The sequence below is a fragment of the Balaenoptera acutorostrata genome, chromosome 1 (assembly GCF_949987535.1).
Source record: "Balaenoptera acutorostrata chromosome 1, mBalAcu1.1, whole genome shotgun sequence".
Taxonomy (NCBI): Eukaryota; Metazoa; Chordata; class Mammalia; order Artiodactyla; family Balaenopteridae; genus Balaenoptera; species Balaenoptera acutorostrata.
Genome location: NC_080064.1, coordinates 32,272,050 through 32,295,933, shown reverse-complemented (window position 1 = coordinate 32,295,933; position 23,884 = coordinate 32,272,050). Strand labels below are relative to the sequence as shown.

The window sequence follows — 23,884 nt, the reverse complement described above, 5'->3', positions numbered from 1 at the left end:
TTCTGTCACCAACAGAATTTTTAAGGATCAGAGATCACAAAAATAGACCCCAATAGTTTATTTCTCCTTTTCCTGAGGGATTTGCCTAGAAATTATGTTGCCTTTTGTTCTCAGCCACTTTCTTAAAATACTGTCAGTTTCTATTGGATTTCCCTAAATTCCCCTCAAGTAGTCTTTTCCTTTAATTTTTTGGCTGCTCCACGCAGCATGCGGGATCTTAGTTTCCCAACCAGGGATTGAACCCTCGGCCTCTGTAGTGGAGGCACAAAGTCTTAACCACTGGAAGGCCAGGGAAGTCCCAGCAGTCTTTTTCTTAAATACAACCGTATCTGTGTCAAGTATTTGTCTTCTTGATGCTCTCACCTTCAAATCAATATTCTTGTGCCAGTCAATCTGATTAACTCGAAATTTGCCAGCTCCCCAGGGCATTTCTGGTTGACTATTCCCTGTCGCTGCCTATCGCAGGGTGTTAAAAGCCTGTACATAAGCAGCAATCCCCAAGTACTATACTGTCAGTAACAATGCATTACTTTGTAGACTCCCAACTACATGTATCTCTGTGAATTCGGAAAGGAGCTACTGAAAATGGGATACTTATGCTCAATTTCAAGAAATTTATTACCATATGTGTATCAAGCTGTTCCCGAGCCGTTTCAGGAAGTCCTCCTGTGGGCTTCGATGCAGAAAGTTGGGTCTCCATTCTAGTCAGTTCCAAGAGGAAATCTTCAATTTCACTATGGAAACCCTGGGCCTTTTGAGAAAAGACATTAGCAAGGTCAGTAGTCAATTCTAGTTTCAAAAGTAAACTTTCTAAATGACCACATGAGGAGTCTCTTTGAGGAAGGAATTTTAGGCTGCTCTCAGGCAGGGTTGTTCTGTTGCTGGATGATTATGGGGCCAATATATTTACTTATTTTCAGAATTGAGCAGAATCCTTCAGACCTCACTGTAACAGAGATGTCTGCTATAACCTGATGAATTGACTGACTAAGGTACTGCTGAATATGGATAGGGAGGGACCTGACTTGATCCAAGAAATAACTAAATCTGTGAACAAGGTTTGTTATAGCAAAGATCTACTAACTTTGAATAGTAGATAGAGGGACTGGACCACAAACTAATCCAAAAAGAATGACCCAGTTAAAAGTTGTTCTTTCCAGACAAGTCCAGCACAGAACTGACCCTCCTCTCTAGGCAGAGGGGGTTCTACCCAAAACTGCTTTTCTTCTGTCGACTTAAGTGGACTTTCTGCTGAATGCTGCTATGAGCACAGCCCCAGCCGCCTGACTGGGACAGTGCACGCACCTGCTGCAGTGTCGACTGAAGCTGCTGCTCCCTCTCCTCTGTCTTTTGTAACACTGACTCCCAGCACTGGTTCATGGTTTCTAAACGGCTCCTTAAGCTGCTGGCATCATCTCCAGCGCTAGATTCAAGAAGCTCATTGCCAGCTTTGTTGACTGTTTCCACTGTGGCTTGATGGGCCAGAACATCATTTTTTAGAACCTAAAAAATGTTGAACAACATAATTTATCTCTATAGGTATCATTAAGCCTGGCTAAGGTACACACAACATCAAAAAGCTTCTGATGGCAATATCTGGTCTCAAACCAATAGGCTTAGAGATGAAAAAATGAGAATACTTACGTGGTGCTTTGCGAGCTCAACTTCGATGACTTTTGGGTCTCCACTTATTGGTCTCTGAGCATCTAGCAACTCTTCAGTGTGAGTCAGCCAACTCATTAGTTCCTCTAAGGCATGCTGGAACTGGCCAAGAGCCAAGAGAGCACCTTCCAGCTTATGCTACTCAGAAAATGATTTAAAGGGAACGTTTGTTAGGAAATTAGAAAACAGTAGATAGTAGTCCACTTTATGGACTCTACCATTTGCCTTACCTGTCTGTGAGCAATTTTCTCACCCAGGTTCTCCCAGAGGTGTTTAAGTTCCGTCAATGGTTCTCGTATAATGTCTCTGTCCGTTTCATCAGTAGCTTTCTTTAACATCAGTTCACCCTGGTGATTGAGCTTCTCCATCTCGATTTGCTGTTGGTAAACTTCCACTTTGAACTCCTGTCAAAGACATACTGAATGTTAACATCAAACCAAGTCTTTAAAAACTAAAAAGAAGCAACCCTTCTTCAAAAACCATTCCCAGGTACAAACCTTCATTTCATTTAACTGATCTTTAACAGTGTTGAGGTCAGTGCCGACAGGGGGCATTGTGCAGAGTTTAATCACAGTGTTATCTAGCCAGTCAAACATAGCCTAAAATAAACATACAAATAAACAGTCAAAAAACAAAACCATGAGGACTTGGGAGACAATTAGCATGATCTCTGCTAATACAAGCAGAGATAAATCAAAGTATCAATACTTTGTGCTGTTTGTGCTCTGAGGTTGGGGGCAGAAATAAGGGATAATGATCTTTATTTCAGTAATATGGGGACTTAAGGATGAAGCCAACATGACTGGAATAATGTCCAAAATAAATTACAATCTGGAAAAACTAAATATGAAAAAAAACTACTATTTCTTATGGCCAGCTAGCAAGCCCACAATGTGCTGAAGCTACTGTACGGTGCTGTGCTTTGAGAAAACCTGGGTTGGGACCTCTAGCAAGCAATGACTGACAGCAAGGCCAGTTTTACTCTACAGCCACTGTGAGGATAGATAATATGATGAGCACACGATGAAAAACATGGCAAGAAGACTAGAAATTCGGATGTCAGAACTTTTCTTGCTAGAAGTGGGAAACTTAGGCTAGATATAAAGAAACAGCCTGTCTTTGGTTCGAGAATGTTGCAGTCCTGTGAAGGTGACCGACTCACGCTGGACTCAGAATATGACAAAGAGACCACGGAGCCTGTGTTTCCGTGGTGGTCACCTCGTGGCCTCTCACCTGAAGAGTGTCCTGATACTGCACAGCGGCTTGCATGGCATCCTCAAGCTTTTCCAGCCTCTCTCTCCATGTTTTGTTTAAGTTCTCCCAGGCGTTATTCATCTAGGGGAAAAACAGTGGATCAGACTCTCCAATTAATCCCACTCTTAGTGTGAGGCCAGTAACGTTTTGTCTGAACCCCTTGTCCACTTCTCCACACCTCATCAATGCTCTTCTTCACTTCCGGCTTCTCAGTTTCTCCACAGGCAAAAATCAAATCTGCTCCAAGGATTCGAATAAACTCCAATTCCTCATGCAGACCATCTGTCTCTTCCTTAATAGTCTACATGTAAATGAACAGAACATAAGCCAAAACAGAAAGCAGAACAGAACTTCCCAAACTTTGCAAATGTGATTTATACCCCCATCGACAGCAGATGTTGAACAGAACGGTCAATTTCATTAAAGTCTTTCAGTGTTCTTAATATTTCACTCATCTAAATAGTGAAGCTTCAGAGTCTGGTTATTTTTCTTATATATACATCAAATATATTTTTATATATTAACAATAAATACATAAAACAGTCTGAGAAAGGTGTAATGAGCTTCAATAATTTACCAAAGGTCCAAGGAGATTATAATCTACAACCAGAAGTCTATTACAGAGAAGAAAATTAACAAGGATAAAATAATAGAGTACAAAAGTCACATATTTAAGAGCTGGGAGATGAGCATAATAAGAATGCTAGGCTATGTAATCTCAAAGAAAGCCAGTTCTGTGCCAGATCCTAAAAAATGGTTCATGGACTGGCAACGACAGGGGTGGGGAGGTGGAAATGGCTGAAATAAAAGAAAGATATGAGTGATAAGAGAGAGAATATAGAATAGCAAGACAGTCTTGCCTTGGGCTAAATGGACAAAATGAGGTGAGAAATGCATTTAATAAAAACTAGGATCCCCAAAAAGACTAGAAAAAGGTATGTGAAAGTAACAATTGTTATGTCTGGATGATGAGTCCAGAATTTATTTTCTTTTCTACTTTCTATTTTTCTACAGTAAAGAAATTTACTCAAAAAGTAAGTACACCAAAGAGAGGACTAAATTCAGAAATGAAAGCAAAACTGGATTTTTAAAGCACATGCTACTAATATGAATTGTTAAGTTTAAAATTGATGACAGAATTACTTTTGTGTGATGGATCTGCTCTGTATCACGACCAGTGGAGGGTGTATGTACCTATACAAAGTGGTAAAACTTGTACATTAAAAAAAGAAAAATCTATAATGAGCAGGTATTTTTGTTCTAGTGTAAAGACATACTATTAAGCTTAAAAACAAACAAACAAAACTTTTAAGGCACTCAGCCTGGCTAAGCAGTTAACACAACATACTTGGATACAGTGCTTTCCCAGAGGACAAACATATGAGAGGAGGGGTTTTGTTTCTTACCTCGGCGGCTTCAACCTGTTGTTTGATAATGGATGGGTCAATGCCAGGGCTTTCCAAGTCATGGACGATATCCTGGGTGTCTTTGATGGTGGTGAGGAGAGCTGCCATATCATACCAGAACTTCTCCGCTAGTTCAAGGACATCAAGGAATTTAATTTCTCGCTCTTCAGCCCGAGCTTTGATGTCCTCCCAGAAGAATACCATTTGATCCAATTTGTCCTGGATTTCTGAGGGGTACAGAAGAGTGAACAGGCCTTTTCTAAGGACTTAAAATCAGCCTCATCAGAAATTAGATCTAATCGTATTTTCACTGAAATTATCCTTAAAAGGCTCTAAAAATGTATAACTGAAGGATAGTTTTCTATCTTAGCTTTATTATTAATTATTTCTATATTCTCATTTTCCACTTACGTCGGTCTCCCACATAAAGAGATCACAGAGGTAATCTGGAAATGAGTTATCATCTACTATAAAAGTACTGCTAAGATACTTACAAAGGGGCTGGAATGAGAACTCTGTTTGCAGTGTTCTGTGTTGAACCTGCTATGTTTCCCATGGAAAGTGTTATAAAAGGTAGTTATGTTCTACCCACTACTGGTACTGCAGTTTCCTCATATTAGGGGGTAAAGGAGCATTTGTTTCCTGGTCTGGGAATCTAACTACCAATTGTAACCTTATTTCAATGGGGAGGTGTGTTCTGAATTCTAAATGACTTCCTGGAATACTCATTACTTAGGCACTGCCTTTGCATTCAACGAAGTACATCTGGTGGGATGCTGGAGGTAACCACAGCCTAGAATTTATTCTATCGACTTTTTAAAAACGATTAATCGAGCACCTTTTGCAGCCAGATCCTTGTCAGCTCCCTGAGATCGCCCAATGAGCTCTTCTCCACGGCGCTTCAGGGCCTCAAAGGATGGCTGCAGTTTTTCCAGCTCCACGATGGCACTCTTGTTGTCACTGATGCACTCTCTGATCTTGTCTACTTCAGCAGGGATCAGTGGTGGCATACGCAGGCGAGAGGAAAGATTCTCCAGAGTCTCCAACATGGGCTCAATTTTATCATGGAACTAAACAAATGTTGGACCATTAGCCATCACAGCAGTACTTCGTCACACTTCTGGGGTAAATGTTAGGGATTAAGGCCAGTGTATACATCTACTACTGCTTAGGATAAAAACCTATGCTCAGCCTTAGCCCCATGGCTGTCAAGTGTTGGGTTTGGCTAAGAAACTCTTTTGGGCACAGTACACCAGAGCTGGCCCATCAGAAAAAGTAAATGTTTAAGAATCAAAAAGCTATTACTTACTATACGAAAAATCAACTAAAATCCTTAATGCTGCCACAATACTTCCCTTATTCCAACTAACGTGATGAAAAAGGGACAAGACTATGAAACCAGTGAGAGTCAGTGTGTCAGCATCTCAGATGACAGTTGCATGCAACAGAGTAGACCAAGAAGTTAGATGCCCTCCACCAACTGTATAAATGGATGGGGAACTCAATATGACTTGGAGTTTAAAAGTATCATGGCATGCAATTTGACAACCCACCAGTGTAACAGTAAGAAACTAAAATAATGTCGGCATGATGGAAGATAATTAGGGAAGGCCAAATCTAACCTTAGAGAACTACTGCCCTTTCCACTTTTCTGGTACTTGGAACAACATGTCTATAATTGTAAAATTTCAATTTGTAATATGAAGCAGAGAGGGGACAAAAGGGAGCGAAACAGACAAGTCTGCCCCCTAAAGCCAACTCTGGATTCATTAATAACGCTTACCAACTGTTAAATGTCCTATAGGAAATGACATGGTATACAAACAAAATCCCTTCCCATCACTCCCTCACTTCTAGGTTCTGCCCCAAATGAAACTGGCATAAAAAACTGCATTAATAAAATTTATTCCACAAAAGTTAAGGGAAATTTCCTTATAGATAATCCTCTCAATTCTCAGCTTCATAAGAACACCCTAATCCCAAGGGGGTGGGTACCTTACCTCTGTAATCTGTAATGGTGGGCGCGGTCAACACAACAATGAAATGTGACGATGTGGGGAAGACAGGAGCAGGCAGCAACAACACAAAGTAACACATTCCACAATGTGAGTGAGAGATGGGACGGAAGGTGGGGGGGAAAAACTTGAGTAAGTACAAATATTAACCAAGAATATTGACTAAACATAGGAATAAATTACCCAGACATAACAGTAATATATTAGTTGGAAAGTATGTAGTTACATGCTTTAAACTCCACTGCTGGTGGTTTGTTTCTCCTCGACTCCACCTTCTCCCTAATCAAGCATCTTTCTCTGAACTAGGAGCTAGCTGGTGGCCTCTTGAATAGGAAAACGAATGTGCTGTCTAAATCTCGAAAGCAACAGGCCCAGTAGGAATTTGACTTCTTGAGGCATTTGTTACTTCAAGATGAATTTACCCAAAATCATCCCTGCTAAAGGATTATCACAAAATAAATTTTCAAGGAAACCATCAACAGGCAATATATACCAGCCAAGATGCATTTCACCCTCCTTATAGTTGTATAACCAATGCTCCCTGGAATAAAAATGCAGACAGGCAAAGGCTCCCAGTCTCTTGATAATGTATCACCAGCATACTAGTCTGGACATTCCTGAGCATAGGGGCATACTGATACAGAGCCTCTTGCTTAGACTAAAGGACAGTTGAAGGTTATATGAGTTTAAGACACACACATACCTGAGCTGACTGGGAAATAGCCTCGTCCAGAGCCAGGGCCCGCTGGCGCACCTCCTCTTTAATTTGGGCATACGTATTTTCTGCTTTCTGGTATTTTTCTTGCACCATTTCCCCCTCTTCAGGGTTTAACTCCTTTAGTTGAGGGCCTATCTTTAGCAGCTTATCGATATGAGGTTTGTGTTCAGCAATGGATTCCCTTAGTTGCTATGCAAAGAAATATAGATTAAAATAAAACGAGCCTTCTTATACCAGGAAGCTTCCCAGAAATCCTCTCTCACTCTCACCCTCCAATACAAATGTATTCCACCGTCTTCTGTACGTGTAAATACTTCTCTGTACTCTACTGTAGCTTGCGTGATTTAATGTCTGTTTCCCTGCCCAGACTGGGAGACACTAAGCATGACCAGCTACAAACAGCAACATTTCTGGTAATCCAACCGCTCCTTGACTTTACTGCTGGCTACTTCCAGTTTACATCCTTCCTCTTACAGGAATACAGAGAATGCAATAAGCACGAGTCATACACCACAAATAAAATAAACATTAAAAAAACTATCTTTAATAGTAACAGCATCAGTTGAAGTGTCTACAAATTTCCCTTTCATCTCAACTCTAGGCAGCAAATGCTTTCTGACATTCCTGCGTGGAGGCTCTCACTCTAGCTAGGACCTAACCACAAGGAAAGGGCCACCCAACCACAACCAAGTCTAATAACACCCCACTGTCACTGGGAAGATTTTAAACTCCCTTGATTTTTACGTGGTGCTTTGTTTACTTCTGCAATACCCAGGTTCCTGACATCTCCATAATCTTATTCTTTAACTGATTCATATTAAAGGACACAGGAAATAATTCAGATATGCATTTTTACTGTGCAAAAAAATTCTAACTGTTTAAGAATTAATTTCATAACATTTACTTATACTCAGTAGGTACTAATAAATAGGCTGTTTTTGAATAAATTGTAGAGCCCATTTTCAGTTCTGTGATTAAATAAAACTCGGCATGCTCCTTACCCTCATTTCCTCCTGTTGCTGCCTGAGCTGCTCATGATCAATAGCCGGAGGAGGTAACTGTGCTATTAGTGTCCGCGTTTCCTCAATCCAGGGGCTGAGCTCCTCATATGTTTCCCAAAACTGGTTCACCAAGACCTGTGCCCGTTCTAGGCGGGCGTAACGCTCTGAATTGAGCAGACTAATGGCTTCGTATTGTTGTATTAGAGACTCTGTCTTTTCCTGTGAACAACAAAAAAAGTGTAAGCATTATTATCATGATCAACCCTTCTTTAAAGTAAAAATGTAAGTATATATAGGTATATATGTATATATATATATATATATACACACTAAAAAGTTTAAAGGAATACACACTAAAATGTTAAAAAATATGGATTAATCTAGTAAGATTACAAGTGATTTTTATTTTCTTTATACTTAACTGAATTTTTCTATCATACATATGCATAATTTTTTTTTTTTTTAAATTTATTTATTTATGGCTGTGTTAGGTCTTCATTTCTGTGCGAGAGCTTTCTCTAGTTGTGGCAAGCGGGGGCCATTCTTCATCGCGATGCGCGGGCCTCTCACTATCGCGGCCTCTCTTGTTGCGGAGCACAGGCTCCAGACGCGCAGGCTCAGTAATTGCGGCTCACGGGCCTAGTTGCTCCGCGGCATGTGGGATCTTCCCAGACCAGGGCTCGAACCCGTGTCCCCTGCATTGGCAGGCAGACTCTCAACCACTGCGCCACCAGGGAAGCCCCCATATGCATAATTTTATAATCTTTAAAATATGAAAGTAGTTTCACAAACAGTAAAATAGCACAAGCACAACACACCAAAATTAACCTTTTAGTGAATACCTTTTACAACTTTAGATACAGCAGTATTGTAATAGGCCAGTTTGACAGAATCTCTCAGGGGCTAAGATGGGTATTTGCTCATCAAGTTTCATTTGTCTTTTTCTCTCTGATAAATGTCTCCACAAACCTGGCATTTATGCTTTATATTTTTAGGATGAGTAGCTCAATTTATGAAGACTTCTGAGGAAACAGTGGTTACCCATACCCTTTATAAAAAACAAAACTGCTGTACAAATGGACTCTGTTGGCCAATTCTTTTAGAAATGGGTAATGATTTTTTAGAAGGACCTGAAGCAGGAATTAATATCTGTACACAGTTCTGAAAGATCTATCTACCTGGAAAGGTAACTCAAAGATAACTCATTATGAACTGAGGATGAGTAGCAATTCCTCTGTTATAAAGAAGATGGATTTGCAGTGTATTTCACATTATACAGTACGGCTGTTTAGATATCTGTGAACACAGGGTTAGGAGTCTGAATGCCCCAGAACATCAAGCTGGACTTAAATATCACTACCAGTAAGAGAAGGGAAAAAAAACTTCTTAAACTATCATTTCACAATTGTACTTCTAATTCACCATGATCAAGATAAGAACAATATGGTGAATAAATAAATGCAGTTTACCTGTAATATAGCTTTTTGCTCCTCCCCACATGTGCCAAAGATTTCACCACGATGACTGAATAGTTCATCCATGGAATCTTTGTGTCGAATGATGTCAATGGAGAAAGCCTTTGAAAAGTAAACTATTGTTAAGTCAAGAAATACAAGAAGCCCGAGCCTGTGTTAGTGAAAAGTTAGACATACCCTATGAAAAATTCTTTGCTTTAAAAAAGCCACATCAAAAACTGTTCTTATAAAGTTTGACACTTTGCCTATCCACACATCTTCAATGCTTATCTTTTAGTAGCTTACAAGAATATCTTCCCTCCTGAAAACGAGGAAGAAAATTGCTAACTACTCTTTCTTGGATTAATGGGCCTATTTCTACCCTTTTCACAAAGCAAAAAATCTGTTCCTCATCCTAACCAAATATTTATATAGTTATAGTCTCTATCCACCATCATGACACTGACTCATTCTACTTTACTTGGGATAGTCAGAAACTCTCTTCTAGTCACTCTTAAGCGACTGATGATTCTTCTAGCTCAGGACACAGTGAATACGTCACTTACCTTCTGTACCTGCAGCTGAGCTGTGGTCTGGTCCTGTTCCAGGCGGATTGGACCCAGCGCCATCAGTTTCCGTTTTGTTTCAGCAACCCAAGCTAGCTCTGCATCAGCAGCTTGCTCATACTAACAGACATATTGAAGAAAAATGGACATATTACAGCCAACGTCCTCCTTCTGAGAATTCTAATTTATTCAACACAGAAAGGCCTAGATTTTCAGTAATACAGTTTACATCTCACAAAGTAAAGCCGAAATTGGTGAGAATTTCATAAAATCACAAATCAAGATGCAGACAATTTAGAGTTGATTATACTTCAACAAATATGAGTTGATCCTATTTCAACTTCTTTAGAAAGACGTTACAGAACCCAGTTAGTGGTTCTACAGCTAGAAACAACCATGGAAACCAAGACTCTTCAAAAGAAATACACTTCCTAATGAGAGTACTTCTATGAGGCTGTGCTCTTTTTCTGCCAATCCTCTTTCCTACCCATGCTCTAAACAGTAGTAGTCATGTGTTTAAATACAAACTAACATGGCGGCAGATGGCTGAGTCAAGTTAACTTGAAGTACTTGCTCAGCTGAAGAAGCCTAAGACCCCAGAAGAACACCAAACCTTTAAATGGAATGCAATAACGTATGCAATGACATCGACAAATACAAAACCTAAGAACATGTTCTATTCGACCATTGTTTAATGAGGTCCCTCAATCTTTTATCTCTTCCTCGTCAACGTTGCCAAATTACACTAATATTTAAAGGAAAGTGAACTCCCAAGCGTGATAAATTTCATACTGAAATATCTGGCCAAGATGAGGGATATTAATTAAGACACAACAGGGATGCACTTGGCATCAGAGCAAACTTCTCTGTGGTTCAGAAAGCATTTGCTTATCACTACGAACTCAAGGAGTCATGTTATATTAATTTATTTTTTGCACCATGGCACATTAATAGGTGCATATCCAGCTACAAAGAAAAGCAAATAACTTTTCCCAAAAAGTAGGAAGGAAAAAGGATTGAGGGAAATATGACACCTGTGTTTACTTGGGAGGGTTCTATTTTGGATGGCTCTGCTATTTTGGTTAGCATATTTGATAGTAATTATAGTTCTTGGTTCTGTCCCCTTTTCCATCTAATGCTAAAACAGCTGATTATGTCAAACTAAGATTGTGATGCACTTGGACCTTTTGGATCTAGATATTATCTACCCCCATCACCATCTGCCTCTTAGCAGGGCAGTAGCAAGGAAAGGGCTCACACACTCTCTTCTCCAAGTTCTTTTCTGCTCAAAGGGGTCAAGTATTTTTGGTCAAACCTAGATCCATCCTCACATACCTTTACCTAATCAGTTCCCACCACCGAAATGATTCGTTGCATCAGATTTAGCTTGATCTCATTTATTCCTATTCCTGAGCCCGTATTTATGTGGGTCATAGTTCTGTACTTCACGCTGCCTAAAATATTAATGCAGAGGTGTCTATAAAGATTACCTGTTGTGATCTCTGAATAGCAGCATCGATTTCATCCACCCTTTGTCCAACAGTGTCACTGACCAGCTTGTACTGCTCATTGGCATCGGACACAAGTTTATCCAGCCCTTCTCTGGCTCTCCAGGGAACCAGCTCTAAGAGAGCACGGCTCACCTCATTCACTGTGTCCAACACCAGCCTGTGCTCCATGACCTCCTTCTTTAGCTCCTAAAGAGGGAAAAAAAGTTTTCAGGCCATTCCTTGCTAAATTAAGCACATTAGCAGCTGTGCTGGGTGGAAAGTGCTCTCTCTACCACACATCCCAGCAGGGCTCTGACCTCCTTCCTTCACTTATTTTTTTAATTTTTTTTTCTTGTCTCAGATTTTTCAATCACTCCACAGCCTGACTTAAGGCTTAGCCGCTTAGAACTGTCTGCAAGACTTCTCGAGCCAGACTGTCTCTGGGTAACATGAATGGTGCTTTTTGCTTTTTTTCTCCTTACTTCAGTAGAAATGATAAATAATGCTTTAATCATAGGTATTTAACCTCAACAAGTACCTACACAGTATTTCTGCGCATCTAGAACTGCACTAGATCCTGCAGGAGAATCAAACATAACCATGAAGTACCCTTTTAGAGAATGAACTATGACAGTAAATTCTAAAATGTTGCATATAGAGCAAGCTTCTTAGGGTTTTTTTTTTTTAACAATTTTTAAAAAAATTAATTTTATTTATTTATTTTTGGCTGTGTTGGGTCTTCATTGCTGCGCGCAGGCTTTCTCTAGTTGCAGTGAGTGGGGGCTACTCTTTGTTGTGGTGCGCGGGCTACTCTTTGTTGTGGTGCGCGGGCTTCTCACTGCGGTGGCTTCTCTTGTTGCAGAGCACAGGCTCTAGGTGCGCGAGCTTCAGTAGTTGTGGCACACAGGCTCAGTAGTTGTGGGCTTAGCTGCTCCACGGCATGTGGGATCTTCTTGGACCGGCGCTCGAACCCGTGTCCCCTGCATTGGCAGGTGGATTCTTAACCACTGCGCCACCAAGGAAGCCCTTCCTAGGGTTTTGAGAGTCAATCTTTTTTCTTCTTCAGACCATAACAAGTGCTCTTATATAGGTCTTTATATCAAAGTTTATTTTCCAAGAATAAACAAAAAACGAGGCAGGCAGAAATTTTTGGTTTACATTTAAGGTATAGATAGTTGGTATTAAACACAAGAATTTGAACTTAAGGATTCTAAGAGGAAAATTTTTTTCCCTTTACAGTGTGAAATGACAGCTCACCTTCTGCCTTTGCTGAAACTGGGGTATTTGCTCCCCTGTGGGAGACTGTCCTCCACTGGCTGCCAGCTCCTCCTCCACCTCCCTCAGCCACCAGGTCAGCTCCTCATACGTAGAGTGGAACTTGGCGGCCAGCTGCCGAGCTTGCTCTAAGGTTCTGAGGGCCTTGGAGCTAGTGAGTGTGATGTCTGCGTAGCGAGTCTTTATGCCATCCAGTTTCTCTTGGATAAGCAATACCTCTTCACCTGTGGGAGACAGCACACAATTATTCACATTTAATAGGATATGAGGAAGCCCTCTTAACCTCCCTTTCTTCAAATCAGAGCTTAACTTTTATAGATGCTCTCTCCCTATGGCAGTGATTTCACCTAGCATCCCACACTAAGGGAGGTGGGAAATACACCTTCAATCAATAAAAGAAGTGACTTCTGAGATTATTAAGATCTGAGTTTGACTGCAGGTGTTCCTAGACATTCCCAGCACCTTTCAGTAAATGCTGGCATTCACCATATTGGAGGGCAGGGGGAGCCTTCATCTATAACCAGATCTGAGACAACACAGTGTTTTAGTTTTCAGAAGATTGAGCAGGAAATAGGAACCCAAGCTGCCAGTCACCTGGGAGCACATGGTAATACAATCGGTGAGTACTAAGCTCCTCCTATCTGCAAAGAGAAGTGGTTACTGCAGGGTGCTGATGTAATTGTCTGTGGGACCATAGAGGTGCTAAGAGATGAAGTTTTCAAAGTACCTGTGGTTTGTTTTAGAAGAGCCTGGCCGTTTTTAATAGCTTGATCTACATTCTTCTTTCTATTAACAATTTCTTCATTTAACGCCTGAAAGGAAAGAATACCATTAATCCTAAAACTGTGGCACAACAAAGGGAAAGAAATGTGAGCCCTTTAAGAGACCAAATTTAAAGTAAAGAGATGAATATCAGTTTAGCTTAAACATGAGATATTTGATTCCTTCATTTTCTCTTTGGTTACCCCCTTCTTTAATTACTCAAAACAATGAAATCAGCTGCTTATAGGCAAACTTTCCTTTGATGAGAAGAGATTTAGGACTAAATCCACTTTACTAATCTATTGGTACCAAACGTGAACCCAAGAAAGGTAGAAGTAGAATTCAGCAAAAATGTCTACGTCCAAAATAAAGAATAAGGCAGAAAGTTCAACAGAAGAAAGTCAGCAAGAACGGGCTGACTTAAATCAGGATCCTGGTTAAAAACTGTCAATATCTGAAGTCAACGAAGCAGAAGAATCTAAGATTATTAAAACCAAAACACTGCTTTGCCGATTTTTACCATCCCCAAGGAAATGTCACAAAAACGAAAACAAAAAGGGGCAAATTGTTGTTTCTACTCAGATGACACAGAATCCCTGGAATTTGAGTATATAAATTCTAGAAACATTAAAAAACCCTAGGCACTACTATTTAGGTAATCTGGTTTTGTTACAGTACATTCTCTTTCACATAATCGCTCAAGTGGAAACTGAATGATACATTCCTTAATGACGTAAAACATGAGTTGGAATTGAGATGGCCTGATTACATTCTGGATCATCTTCTAGAATTATTGATTCAGTCTGTTAAGTACAAGTATTTCCATGCAAATCATCAAAAAATAGATTAGCCCAGTCTGTAACTATGCAGTTGTGTATAAAATAAAGTCAAAATGTTTGGAATTTAAAAAAAGAGAGAGAAATGAAGAGAAACATGAATCAAAATTACAAAATAACTTAGTAACATAATCAATAAGAATGGAAAACACGAATACCAGGTGGTCAGCATGCTGCTTCTGCAGGACATCCTGTCTGTAATCCTTTACGAACACTGAACTGAGCTTGTCCTCAACCTCAGCCAGCCAGTTGAGCACCTCCACCTCATCCTCCCCGAACAGCCTAGCGTTAGACAGTGCTTGTTCAAGCAGGGCTGCTTTCCGACAGCACCGGTCTTGAATCTCACTGAATCGGGCCTGCAATGAGTCTAGCTTTTCACACAGTACACCCTGCTCTGCAGAACATGTCAGGGAGGAGAGGGACTGCCCAATTTTGACTGCCTGGTGCACATCTGTTGCATGGCTTTCTATTTCTTCCTCCAGAGCCTGGAAATCCAGATGGAAAAAATGAATAACAGAAACAAAATAAATGAAAAGTAGACATGAAACAATGAATCACAAATGATATAATAAATAATAATATAAAAGTTCACCTACTGAAGGGCAAAAATAACATAAAAACAGAGAACAAAAGCTGTTTTTCCTGATAGCAGCCTATTAGTCCATTTCTATTTTTACTTCAAGAATGTGACTAGCCCAATTAATAACTGGACCATATTTTAAATTAAACTTATTTAAAAACCCCCACAAAACACATCTTCTAGAATGCTGCAGGCAGTTTTCTAGGATTTCTGGTTCCAGTTCTGTGTTTTCATTTACCATAACTACTTCCTACCTTGTGCCGAACAATCTGCTGCTGTATTTTGGCAGTCTGAGTGCCAACAGGTTCTGAGTTAGCGAGCTTTTTCTCTGTGACAGATAAGAAGTCAGAAATAGGCTCAGCTGTCTCATGGAATTGTTTGGCCAGAACCAGGATATCTTCCAGCTGTTTTTGCCTACACAAATATATAGAACAATCTGCTCAGGCAAAAAGTCACATTAAGACTGATAATAGTACTATATTCAGTAAAAGACCAATCTTAATGAGGCACATTTGAAATATCAATAGTAAACAGAACACACATAAACAGCACTTTGCTGTTTTAAAGGCTTTCGTAAGCAGTACCTTATTTTGATTCTGTCATGCCCTTGTAAGGTAGGCAGAATTATCCTACTATTACAAAAGAGAAAACCAACCCTGAAGGCTTAAAGAAAGATCTGTCCAGGTCGGCCACTGGGTAGCAACAGTACAATGGGGATTATAATCAGACCTTCTACTACTCTTTCTCCTATTGGATGTGGCACGTGCATCCTCTGTAAATGTGATCAAAATAAAGTTTCAAGGAATAAAAAAAAAAATCGTCAGTTTTCATTTTTCTTTCCCCATCACGGCTACCTTCACTTGTGAGTGAAGAGAAGAGAGAGCATTTGAAAAGCAAAGGCAGACCAAGCTATGAATGAGAACCTCCCTTCCTGTCTCCCCCAATCCAGTCAGGCTTCTAGTAATTTCAAGCCCCAGAGCATAACTCTGAATTCTGATTCAAGGCAAAAAATGACCTCAAACTAGCTGAATTTGCCAAGGCAAACAGCAGCCAAAAGATCTATGGACTTTGTAACTGGAATCTTAAATCTGGAATCTTAATTCTTATTTAATGTAACATCCACACTTAGCTTGGATTTCAAATACGCTGTAGATTAAAATCAGCAAATTACAAAAGGAGAGAGGAAGCCTGAATGCTGGAGGCAGCCTAATAAGCAACAGACAAAAAAACCACCGCAGAACTGCATGAGCACCCAGATTAACAATCAAAGGCCATGACGATGACATTGGAGCATTAAAAACAGACTCAGTGCTATGTCATCTGAAAAGGCCCTGGAAGCATGTGACTTTTATTTCAGAAAACCTTCACTGAACACCTACTCTGGACAAACTTATCTTAATACGAAATGATTTAATATAAAGATCTGCCATCTTAATTATCTGGAAATTTAATTATGCTCGAGCATAAAGAAAAATGTATTTCTAGACGCTATTTTTAAATGTCAATATACAGTATAGAATTTCCTTTCTTAGTTTATGTCAACTTGCAAAATACATCTTGAATTAATAATACAACTAAAATATATAATCTTAAATATTATTAATCAAGAATTTCATTTTTTAAATATTGCTTGGTGGGTTATTTTAATTGGTTAATGACCTGCTTATAGATTTTATTCTTTTTTTAAAAAAAAGAATAAAATATTATATTTTATACTGGAGTATAGTTGAGTAACAATGTTGTGTTAGTTTCAGGTGTACAACAAAGTGATTCAGTTATACATATACATGTATCTATTCTTTTTTAAACTCTAAACTTAAAAAATTTCATTCTTAAAAAAATTGCCCCTAATTTCTATGTCTTTCTGACTCATCTCTGATTTTGGAATCTGAAAGTTTGAAGAAATCAATGTAATAGGATTTGGGGTAGCAAAGAGAAGAGCTAAAAAATAATTTAGAGGCATCAAAAATCCAATATTAAAGAATCTAAACAAAAGTCTTTAGGATGTCTACAACAAATGACGCTGCTCTTGGTATTTCTCTTCAAAATATTGGCTCAGAAACTGTGTTAGACTAGGAGGATGGAAGCAAGTAGGGTAGAAGGAAAGAGTCATAAAAAGATACATTAGGAACAAACCATGACTTTAGTGAGCTTAAGGACCTAGGAGATAAGTACATAAAATAATGACCATAATACAAGGTACAGATGATGACTTATGGCAGTTAAGAGGAAAGTGAAATTGTTTTATGCTTGGGGAATCAAGAAAACCTTCATAAAAGCAGGGGAGATGAACAGAAGTATTTCATGGAAGATGCAACACCATCAGCAAAGACAGAATTAGGGAACTGACAGAAGATACTGAAGAACCGAATACGGTTTACTGTGCCCAAAAGGAATGAGAATAGTGGAAACTAAGAAAGGTAGGTTAGGGCCAAACAGTAGAGGGCTTTGAATGTTGGATTAAAGAGACTTTATTTTATAGGCAACAGGGGGTCATTAAATGTCTCTGAGCGTGCAAAGAGGGGAAGGCCTGAGGGTAAGTAAGCAGCAGTAGAGTGATGATTAGTTAGGAGGCTACCTCAGGTAAGCTACCTCATGGGAACTAGCCCAAGTGAGAGTTTGTAAGTCATGAACTGAGGCGAGTGGGAATTAGAGAAAGGGACGGAGAGGAAAGACACTGTAGAAGTAAAATGGACAGAATTTAGCATCCTGATAGATATGGGACACAAAGCAGGAGGGAAAAAAAGGGTAAAAAATGAGGTTGAGGTTTTAAGCCTAGGAAACTGGAAGGTTAATGGTGCTATTAGGGGAAATGGATGGAGAGACAGAAGAAAAGTGGTGCAATTTGGAAATGAAAATAAGTTGAACTCTTTCATTTGTTTCTCCCACTAACGTGGAGCCAGCAAATACTTTGTAGCTCAGATAAGAAATAAGCAAGCCATGGATGGGTAGAAGTAAAGAGACTGAAGAGGGGGTTATCTGAAGACTGCCCGTGGCTACCTAGATAATAAATGATCAACTCTACAACTCTCATACTGATTTCTGATTAGTTATCATTTATTTTTAAAACTGAGAACAGTATAAGCTAAAAGTAAAGACATGGTGTGACTTATTAAGCTCAAGTGACACTGGGCTAACTTACAGCTATGGAAAGAGAAAGCACTTCCTTGGAGGAGAAAAGTATACTGCCTGTCTTGTGGCCATTTAGTGAAGAAAGTCCATGCATCTCTTGAATGCTCATTTAACAGAACCACAGACTAGCTCCTAGATGTAAGAATATCTAATATTAGGATAAGCTAACAGAAAAGAACATGATAAATTTCAATTCCAAGTATCGAAAACATTATTTATAAATATGAATGGAAAAAATCTGTTTCCAAAACTCAGAAAATAACTTGGCTGGATTGTAAGAGTCTGCGTCTGCTGTTTGGAACCAAGATTATATTGCAACAGAACACCACCAAAGAGCAATGAGTCTTCCAGGTCTCAGAAATTTATGGAGTAGCTGAGGCTCATTTCCTGAGTTACTCTGGTTATGAGGATCATCTCTAAAAACTTATCTCTCTTCAAGATAAAAGCCGTTAAACACCTACCAAAGCACTGTATGAATCATCCAGGGGCTTTTAGAGCACCTCAGTGATGCAAGTCAGAAACCGCCTCTGACCTATATTCCTCAAAACCCCAGTGGCTTTACCTGGCTGCTGCCTTGCTGAGTAGTCCTGTCCATCTACTTTCGAGACTCTCCAGCTGCCCAGTGATCTTCTCTCTATCAGCCCGCTCAGCTGACTGGGCTATTCTGCCTCCTTCTGCTTGAAGCATGTCTACTGTGGCCTTTCGATCATCTAGGAGCCGCTGGAGCAACTGATGTACATGTTTAAAAGGAATGAAAAGTGATAACATGGGGTCACTTTAAAATCTGAAACAAGGAAAACAAACAAAATCCAAAACCTCACCCCACTGAGCCCTAAGTTTAATTGAATAATGAAGTTTTTTTTTTTTTTCAGCCTGAGGCAAAAACATGATATATAATTCCTACCACCCATATAAACTTTTCATACACTTAGGTTTTTAAATGGAGCAGTGACTATCATTATGTGACTGATAGGGAACTTAGTTTGAACCAGGAGAAAAAGGCACTGAAATGGAAATTCAACCAAAAATATATACATATATAGGTAGAACCTTATACATGATATACATTATTTAAATATTGCTGACCCAAAAAACACTAAAAACCTCTTAAGATAAAGTGGTGACTGAAACACTAAAATAGGATAAGTGAACAAGCAAAATTGTTCAGTTCAATACATGTCATGGTAGTCTAGGAGATTATAAAGTAAGATGATAAAAATCAATTTCCATCTTTCTTTTCTGGATCACACAAGGTAGGTTAGGATTCTACTAAAACTCCTGAATATGCTCCTGAAACCGTAAGCAAATGTGTTGTCTGTCATTCCCTACGGCTCCTACAGTTCACTGCCCCAACACTCTCACTTACCTTCTGTTCTTGGATCTGTGCTTTCACCACTTTATACTCAGCAGATGGGGGTTTCTGATTGGCTATGAGCTCCTCAGTGTCTGCCAACCAGCTGAGCAATGGCTCCAAGGCATCTTGGAACTTCCCACAATGCAACAAAGCCTCCTGGAGTTGTGCGATTCTTTGTGCAACCTGTATCACAGACATGGAGGTTCATTACGAGAAAGGAGAGAGCTTTTAAATGACTACTCACCCCTTTTTGTAACTACAGATTGGAACTGCAAATTTTTATTTGCATTCAGGTGCCAGGGAAACCAGAGATTGCAATGTCTCTTTTCTCTGCCCTCCATTCCCAGTACACTCACCTTTTTATTCAGTGTGTTCCACCGAGCGTTGATCTCTTCCATGTCATGTTCCAAACCCTGCACATCACAGTTTTTTCCGGCACTCTGGATCAAGCCCTGGCCAAGTCCATTCACCTGCTGTAGTTTCATCTGAAGAGGATCCACCTGTTCTTTCTGAAACATCTAGATAATTGTAAGCCAAAGAAGATTTAATCTAAAAGCAATGAGATCCTCTACACCACACAGTGACTGGTTATTCTTGGGAGATTTATGATTTAACAAGGGAGGGCCAGGAATAACAAGAGAAAACAAGCCATTTGTACGGGGAAGTATCAAGGAAACATGTGGTTTCATATTTCAATACATACATTCTCTTACGGACAAGTAATTACAGAGAGTTACAGCACTACTTAGGCATTTAACCCAATGACTCATGGTTTGTTTTTGTTTTTTAATCTTCTTAATTTTTAATGCAAAAAGCTATAGAGAATAAAAGCAGCACCAGCCTCAAGATATCATGAAAGTGTGATGCATATCAGTCCTAAAAGGGAAGACTGACTAGTATTTAAGATTAAAAATACCTTGGGGAATAGCTTTAATTGACCACTGATACATGCAATGCTCTTCTCTGACTTGGACTAATAACTCAATTAGCCAAAACATATTAATAGTGTGAAGAACACCAACCTCATAGCTTAATCCCCCTGTGGCTATTTAACTCCATTCTGTTCCAAGGCCATAGACCACACATGGCCAATAATCTTGAAATAGTATTCCTCTGATTACAAAGGGAAATGGGCCAGTAATACTGGGAGATGTCCTTAACAACTTCAGACACCTACTCTGAGTAAGATGCAGGTATACATAAAATATTTTTAAAATAATGATACTATATATCCATGTTCACCATGAAACAATGGAATTTTAAAACAATATGAACAAGTGTAACAAGCAATGTGAATGTTTCTTTCTAATGCAGTCAAGGTCCATTACTACTTGGAACTTTCTAAAAGGAAACAAAGAGTCACAAGAGAACAGTACTTTTGCCACTCTAATGGTATTAAGGAAAAGAATGAGATAAATATTTGTCCCTAAGATCAGATTTCTCTCAATTATCAGAGGATAAAATGAGCCATATTTCCACTAGTCTAGATCTATTTCCATTCTTTTCTCTTCCATAAAAAGTTCCTTCAGTTTCAGTGAGACAGGTGAGCCAATTAAAGCCAAAGAATGACAGAAAATCTAAGAGGACAAAAATAAATGTAAAAGAAAATTATAAGTTTGGGTAAGACTAATTTTGGCCTATGTGAGACCACAGATCACACTAGGATTAGGAAACTGATTCTAGCAAGAGTGGTCTGTGGCTGAACAAGTGAGTCACCAGGGAGGAAAGGCTCCAGGGAACACTGAAAAAGGAAGGTTATACAGGTACTCACCAGTGGGCTTCATTTTACACTATAATCCGATTACACCATATTTTGTTAGGCAACACTACAAGGCAGTTCAGCTAAAAATGACTGTTACTCCGACAGCATGGTTCCCAGAGAACGCAAGTGCTATGATTCTATTTAGTGTTAAAGATGTTTTCACTGCAGAAAAATCAGAGCAGAGGGGGAAAAACAACTCCTATGGCTTAAGCTGCTTGAGTGCAACAAAATGGCTGTGGGGCAGGGGCTGGAAAGGCAAAGAAAGCAGAAATGCCTAAGGTACAGAGAGAAGATGTCAAGTCCACACCGAAGAGCCCCCTTTTACTCAGTAATTAAATCCTGTCTCATGCTATGACTGACATTTAATTTTTTCTCTGTTGTGCCAATATGGTAGCCAACAGCTACCTGTGGCTCTCTAACTAGAAATTCAGTTCCTCAAGCACACTAGCCACATTTCATCGGGTTAACAGCCACGTGTGGCTAGGGCCTAATGTATTGGGCAACACAGAGAATACCTCCTCTCCTGGCAAGAAGCTCTACTGGCTATCGATGTAAATGACACAGAAAAGCAAAAATAAAATTTAAATAGCTTAACAATCTCTTTGATATAACAGAGCGAATTCTTTTCTTAAAATTTGGATTTACTTTGTTCGTGAACATTTCACATAGAAGCATTAGCGGTTACTTCATTTCCCATGTCCACTCTATGGATTAAGTTGACAGGGAATGGGTATTTGTCTCATTTTTTCCCTCAGAAGTTTAAAAATATATGAAAGTGCCTCTAGATACTAAGTACTGTTTAAATACTTATATTGAACACCAGTGAACAGAATGTTAAAGAAAGTAAATTTGAAAACACTTGCTCCTTTCTCTCAACTCCCAAGTAAAGTTGTTGTACAAAACCAGTGCTTTTAAGATACATTAAGTTCCTACTTCTTACTATTTCAATGGGACTGTGCCATGTTATTAACTAACCAGTGCTGGCAGACATTTCCCAGAGCAGAACACTAGTAAAAATTACTGCAAGGCTGTAAGATGCAACAGGGATAGAAAACAGAAAACTTCCCGAAGAACTTCTTCCAATGCTTTTATCTTTGGTAACACCACAGTCTCCCAGTTTGCATCCTGACTGATCCTTTTTTGATGTCCTTTGCCCTCTTCCTCTTCTAGATCTCCAAATGTTAGCCTTTGGGGGTAGGGATAAGAGTAGCATGTCAGTCCTGAGCCCTCTTCTCATTCCACACTCTCCTCTAGGCAATTCTATCCATTCCTACGGCTGTAAATATTCACCATGATAAATGCTCATCACTCTAAAATTTATATATATCTTCTGAATTTCAAATCTGGATATCCAACTACTTGCTTAATATTGCCATACAAATGAATCACAGGCATCTTGAACTTAACCATTCCAAAACAGAACCTGCTAATTTCCTCTCCCCCAAATCTGTTCTTCCCTAAGCAATTTACTACTGCCCCCATTGTATGGCTGTGAGCATAAGTGACGCCATTTTGGGCCCTTAGAGCTTCTCCTGTCCTTTTGCAGACCCAACCCAGGACTGTACCGTACAGTAAATCACTTCTCTGTTGTCACGGGCTTTGTAGATAATAGATATTGTTTAATAATCATCAGGACCCAGTAGCCCCTATGTTTTGTTAGTCCCCAAACAATGATGAAAACCTTCGCTGACATATATTCCTGGCGCCCATGAGACTAGTACCCATTCATAAATCTTGACTTAGGAATGCATGTCCTGTTTCCAAGCACCTGCTGCCCCCACCCCATAAACCCCAGACCCTAGGTTAACTGCAGAATTGTCCCAGTGGCCCCCTGGGTGGTGCAGAGTGCAGCTGCAAATGCTTCGAGTTGTTGTCTGTCTGATCCCACCCTGACTGTAAGTTACCCTACAATAAACTGATCCATTGATTATATGGAGCTACCTGCCTCCTTTATTGGTCTCAAGATGCCTTCTCGGTTTAATGAGTACTTTTTGTTCCCTCCACCCTCCAACACCCATCCACTCAGTTGTGCAAACCAGAACTAGAAGCCATCCTTGATAACTCCCCCTCACTCCCTCCCAATATGAAAGCCATTATCAGGTCTTATTGATTCTGCCTCCAAACTGTATCTTAGATCCATCCAATTGTCTTCAAATCCACTGACATCTCTCTAGTCCAAGCCACCTGGACAATTGCAGTAATCTAGCAGGCTTCTTTACTCTGTCCTTGATCCCCTGCAATCCACTCTAAACACAGTAGCCAGTGTGATTTTTTTTTGTAAGTTGCAAACCATTCTGTGTTTTCTGTATTCCATGTCAATTATCATAATATGAACTAACAAATATAAGACAAAAGAAATCTGAGATTTATAAAGCCCGGATAATGTTGAGAATGTTTACTGTCAGTGTGAACCAGTTTTCTCTATCTTTAAGCTGAGAGTCATCTTTTAAAAAACGTAAATTAAATCATTTCACTCCCCTACTTAAAATCTTTCAATAGCTTCTTATGGCTCTTAAGGTAGAAATCCTTTTGAGGACTTCTTTCTCAGCCCCTGCATCATCTGGCCCCTTCCTAACTCTGCAGGTTTACTGCAAGGCACTTTTCCGGAACCCTTGCT

At 39.5% G+C, this 23,884-nt stretch overlaps 1 protein-coding gene across 4 annotated transcripts in view; it reads right to left on the bottom strand.

The window, feature by feature from the left end:
- Nucleotides 1-23,884, bottom strand: part of MACF1 (microtubule actin crosslinking factor 1) — a 329,628-nt gene that overhangs the window by 34,400 nt on the left and 271,344 nt on the right. For all 4 annotated transcript variants that reach the window (XM_057535030.1, XM_057535517.1, XM_057534539.1 and 1 more), the window contains 21 exons: nt 19,862-20,023; nt 19,518-19,688; nt 18,714-18,880; nt 15,274-15,433; nt 14,598-14,924; nt 13,569-13,653; nt 12,824-13,065; nt 11,567-11,773; nt 10,077-10,196; nt 9,526-9,633; nt 8,057-8,275; nt 7,041-7,244; nt 5,161-5,392; nt 4,323-4,549; nt 3,095-3,217; nt 2,896-2,997; nt 2,160-2,261; nt 1,893-2,066; nt 1,645-1,800; nt 1,306-1,503; nt 623-751 (listed from right to left, as the gene is read on the bottom strand). In XM_057535030.1, the coding sequence (XP_057391013.1) occupies nt 623-751; nt 1,306-1,503; nt 1,645-1,800; nt 1,893-2,066; nt 2,160-2,261; nt 2,896-2,997; nt 3,095-3,217; nt 4,323-4,549; nt 5,161-5,392; nt 7,041-7,244; nt 8,057-8,275; nt 9,526-9,633; nt 10,077-10,196; nt 11,567-11,773; nt 12,824-13,065; nt 13,569-13,653; nt 14,598-14,924; nt 15,274-15,433; nt 18,714-18,880; nt 19,518-19,688; nt 19,862-20,023 (3,615 nt within the window). The remainder of the gene's footprint in view (nt 1-622; nt 752-1,305; nt 1,504-1,644; nt 1,801-1,892; nt 2,067-2,159; nt 2,262-2,895; nt 2,998-3,094; nt 3,218-4,322; nt 4,550-5,160; nt 5,393-7,040; nt 7,245-8,056; nt 8,276-9,525; nt 9,634-10,076; nt 10,197-11,566; nt 11,774-12,823; nt 13,066-13,568; nt 13,654-14,597; nt 14,925-15,273; nt 15,434-18,713; nt 18,881-19,517; nt 19,689-19,861; nt 20,024-23,884) is intronic.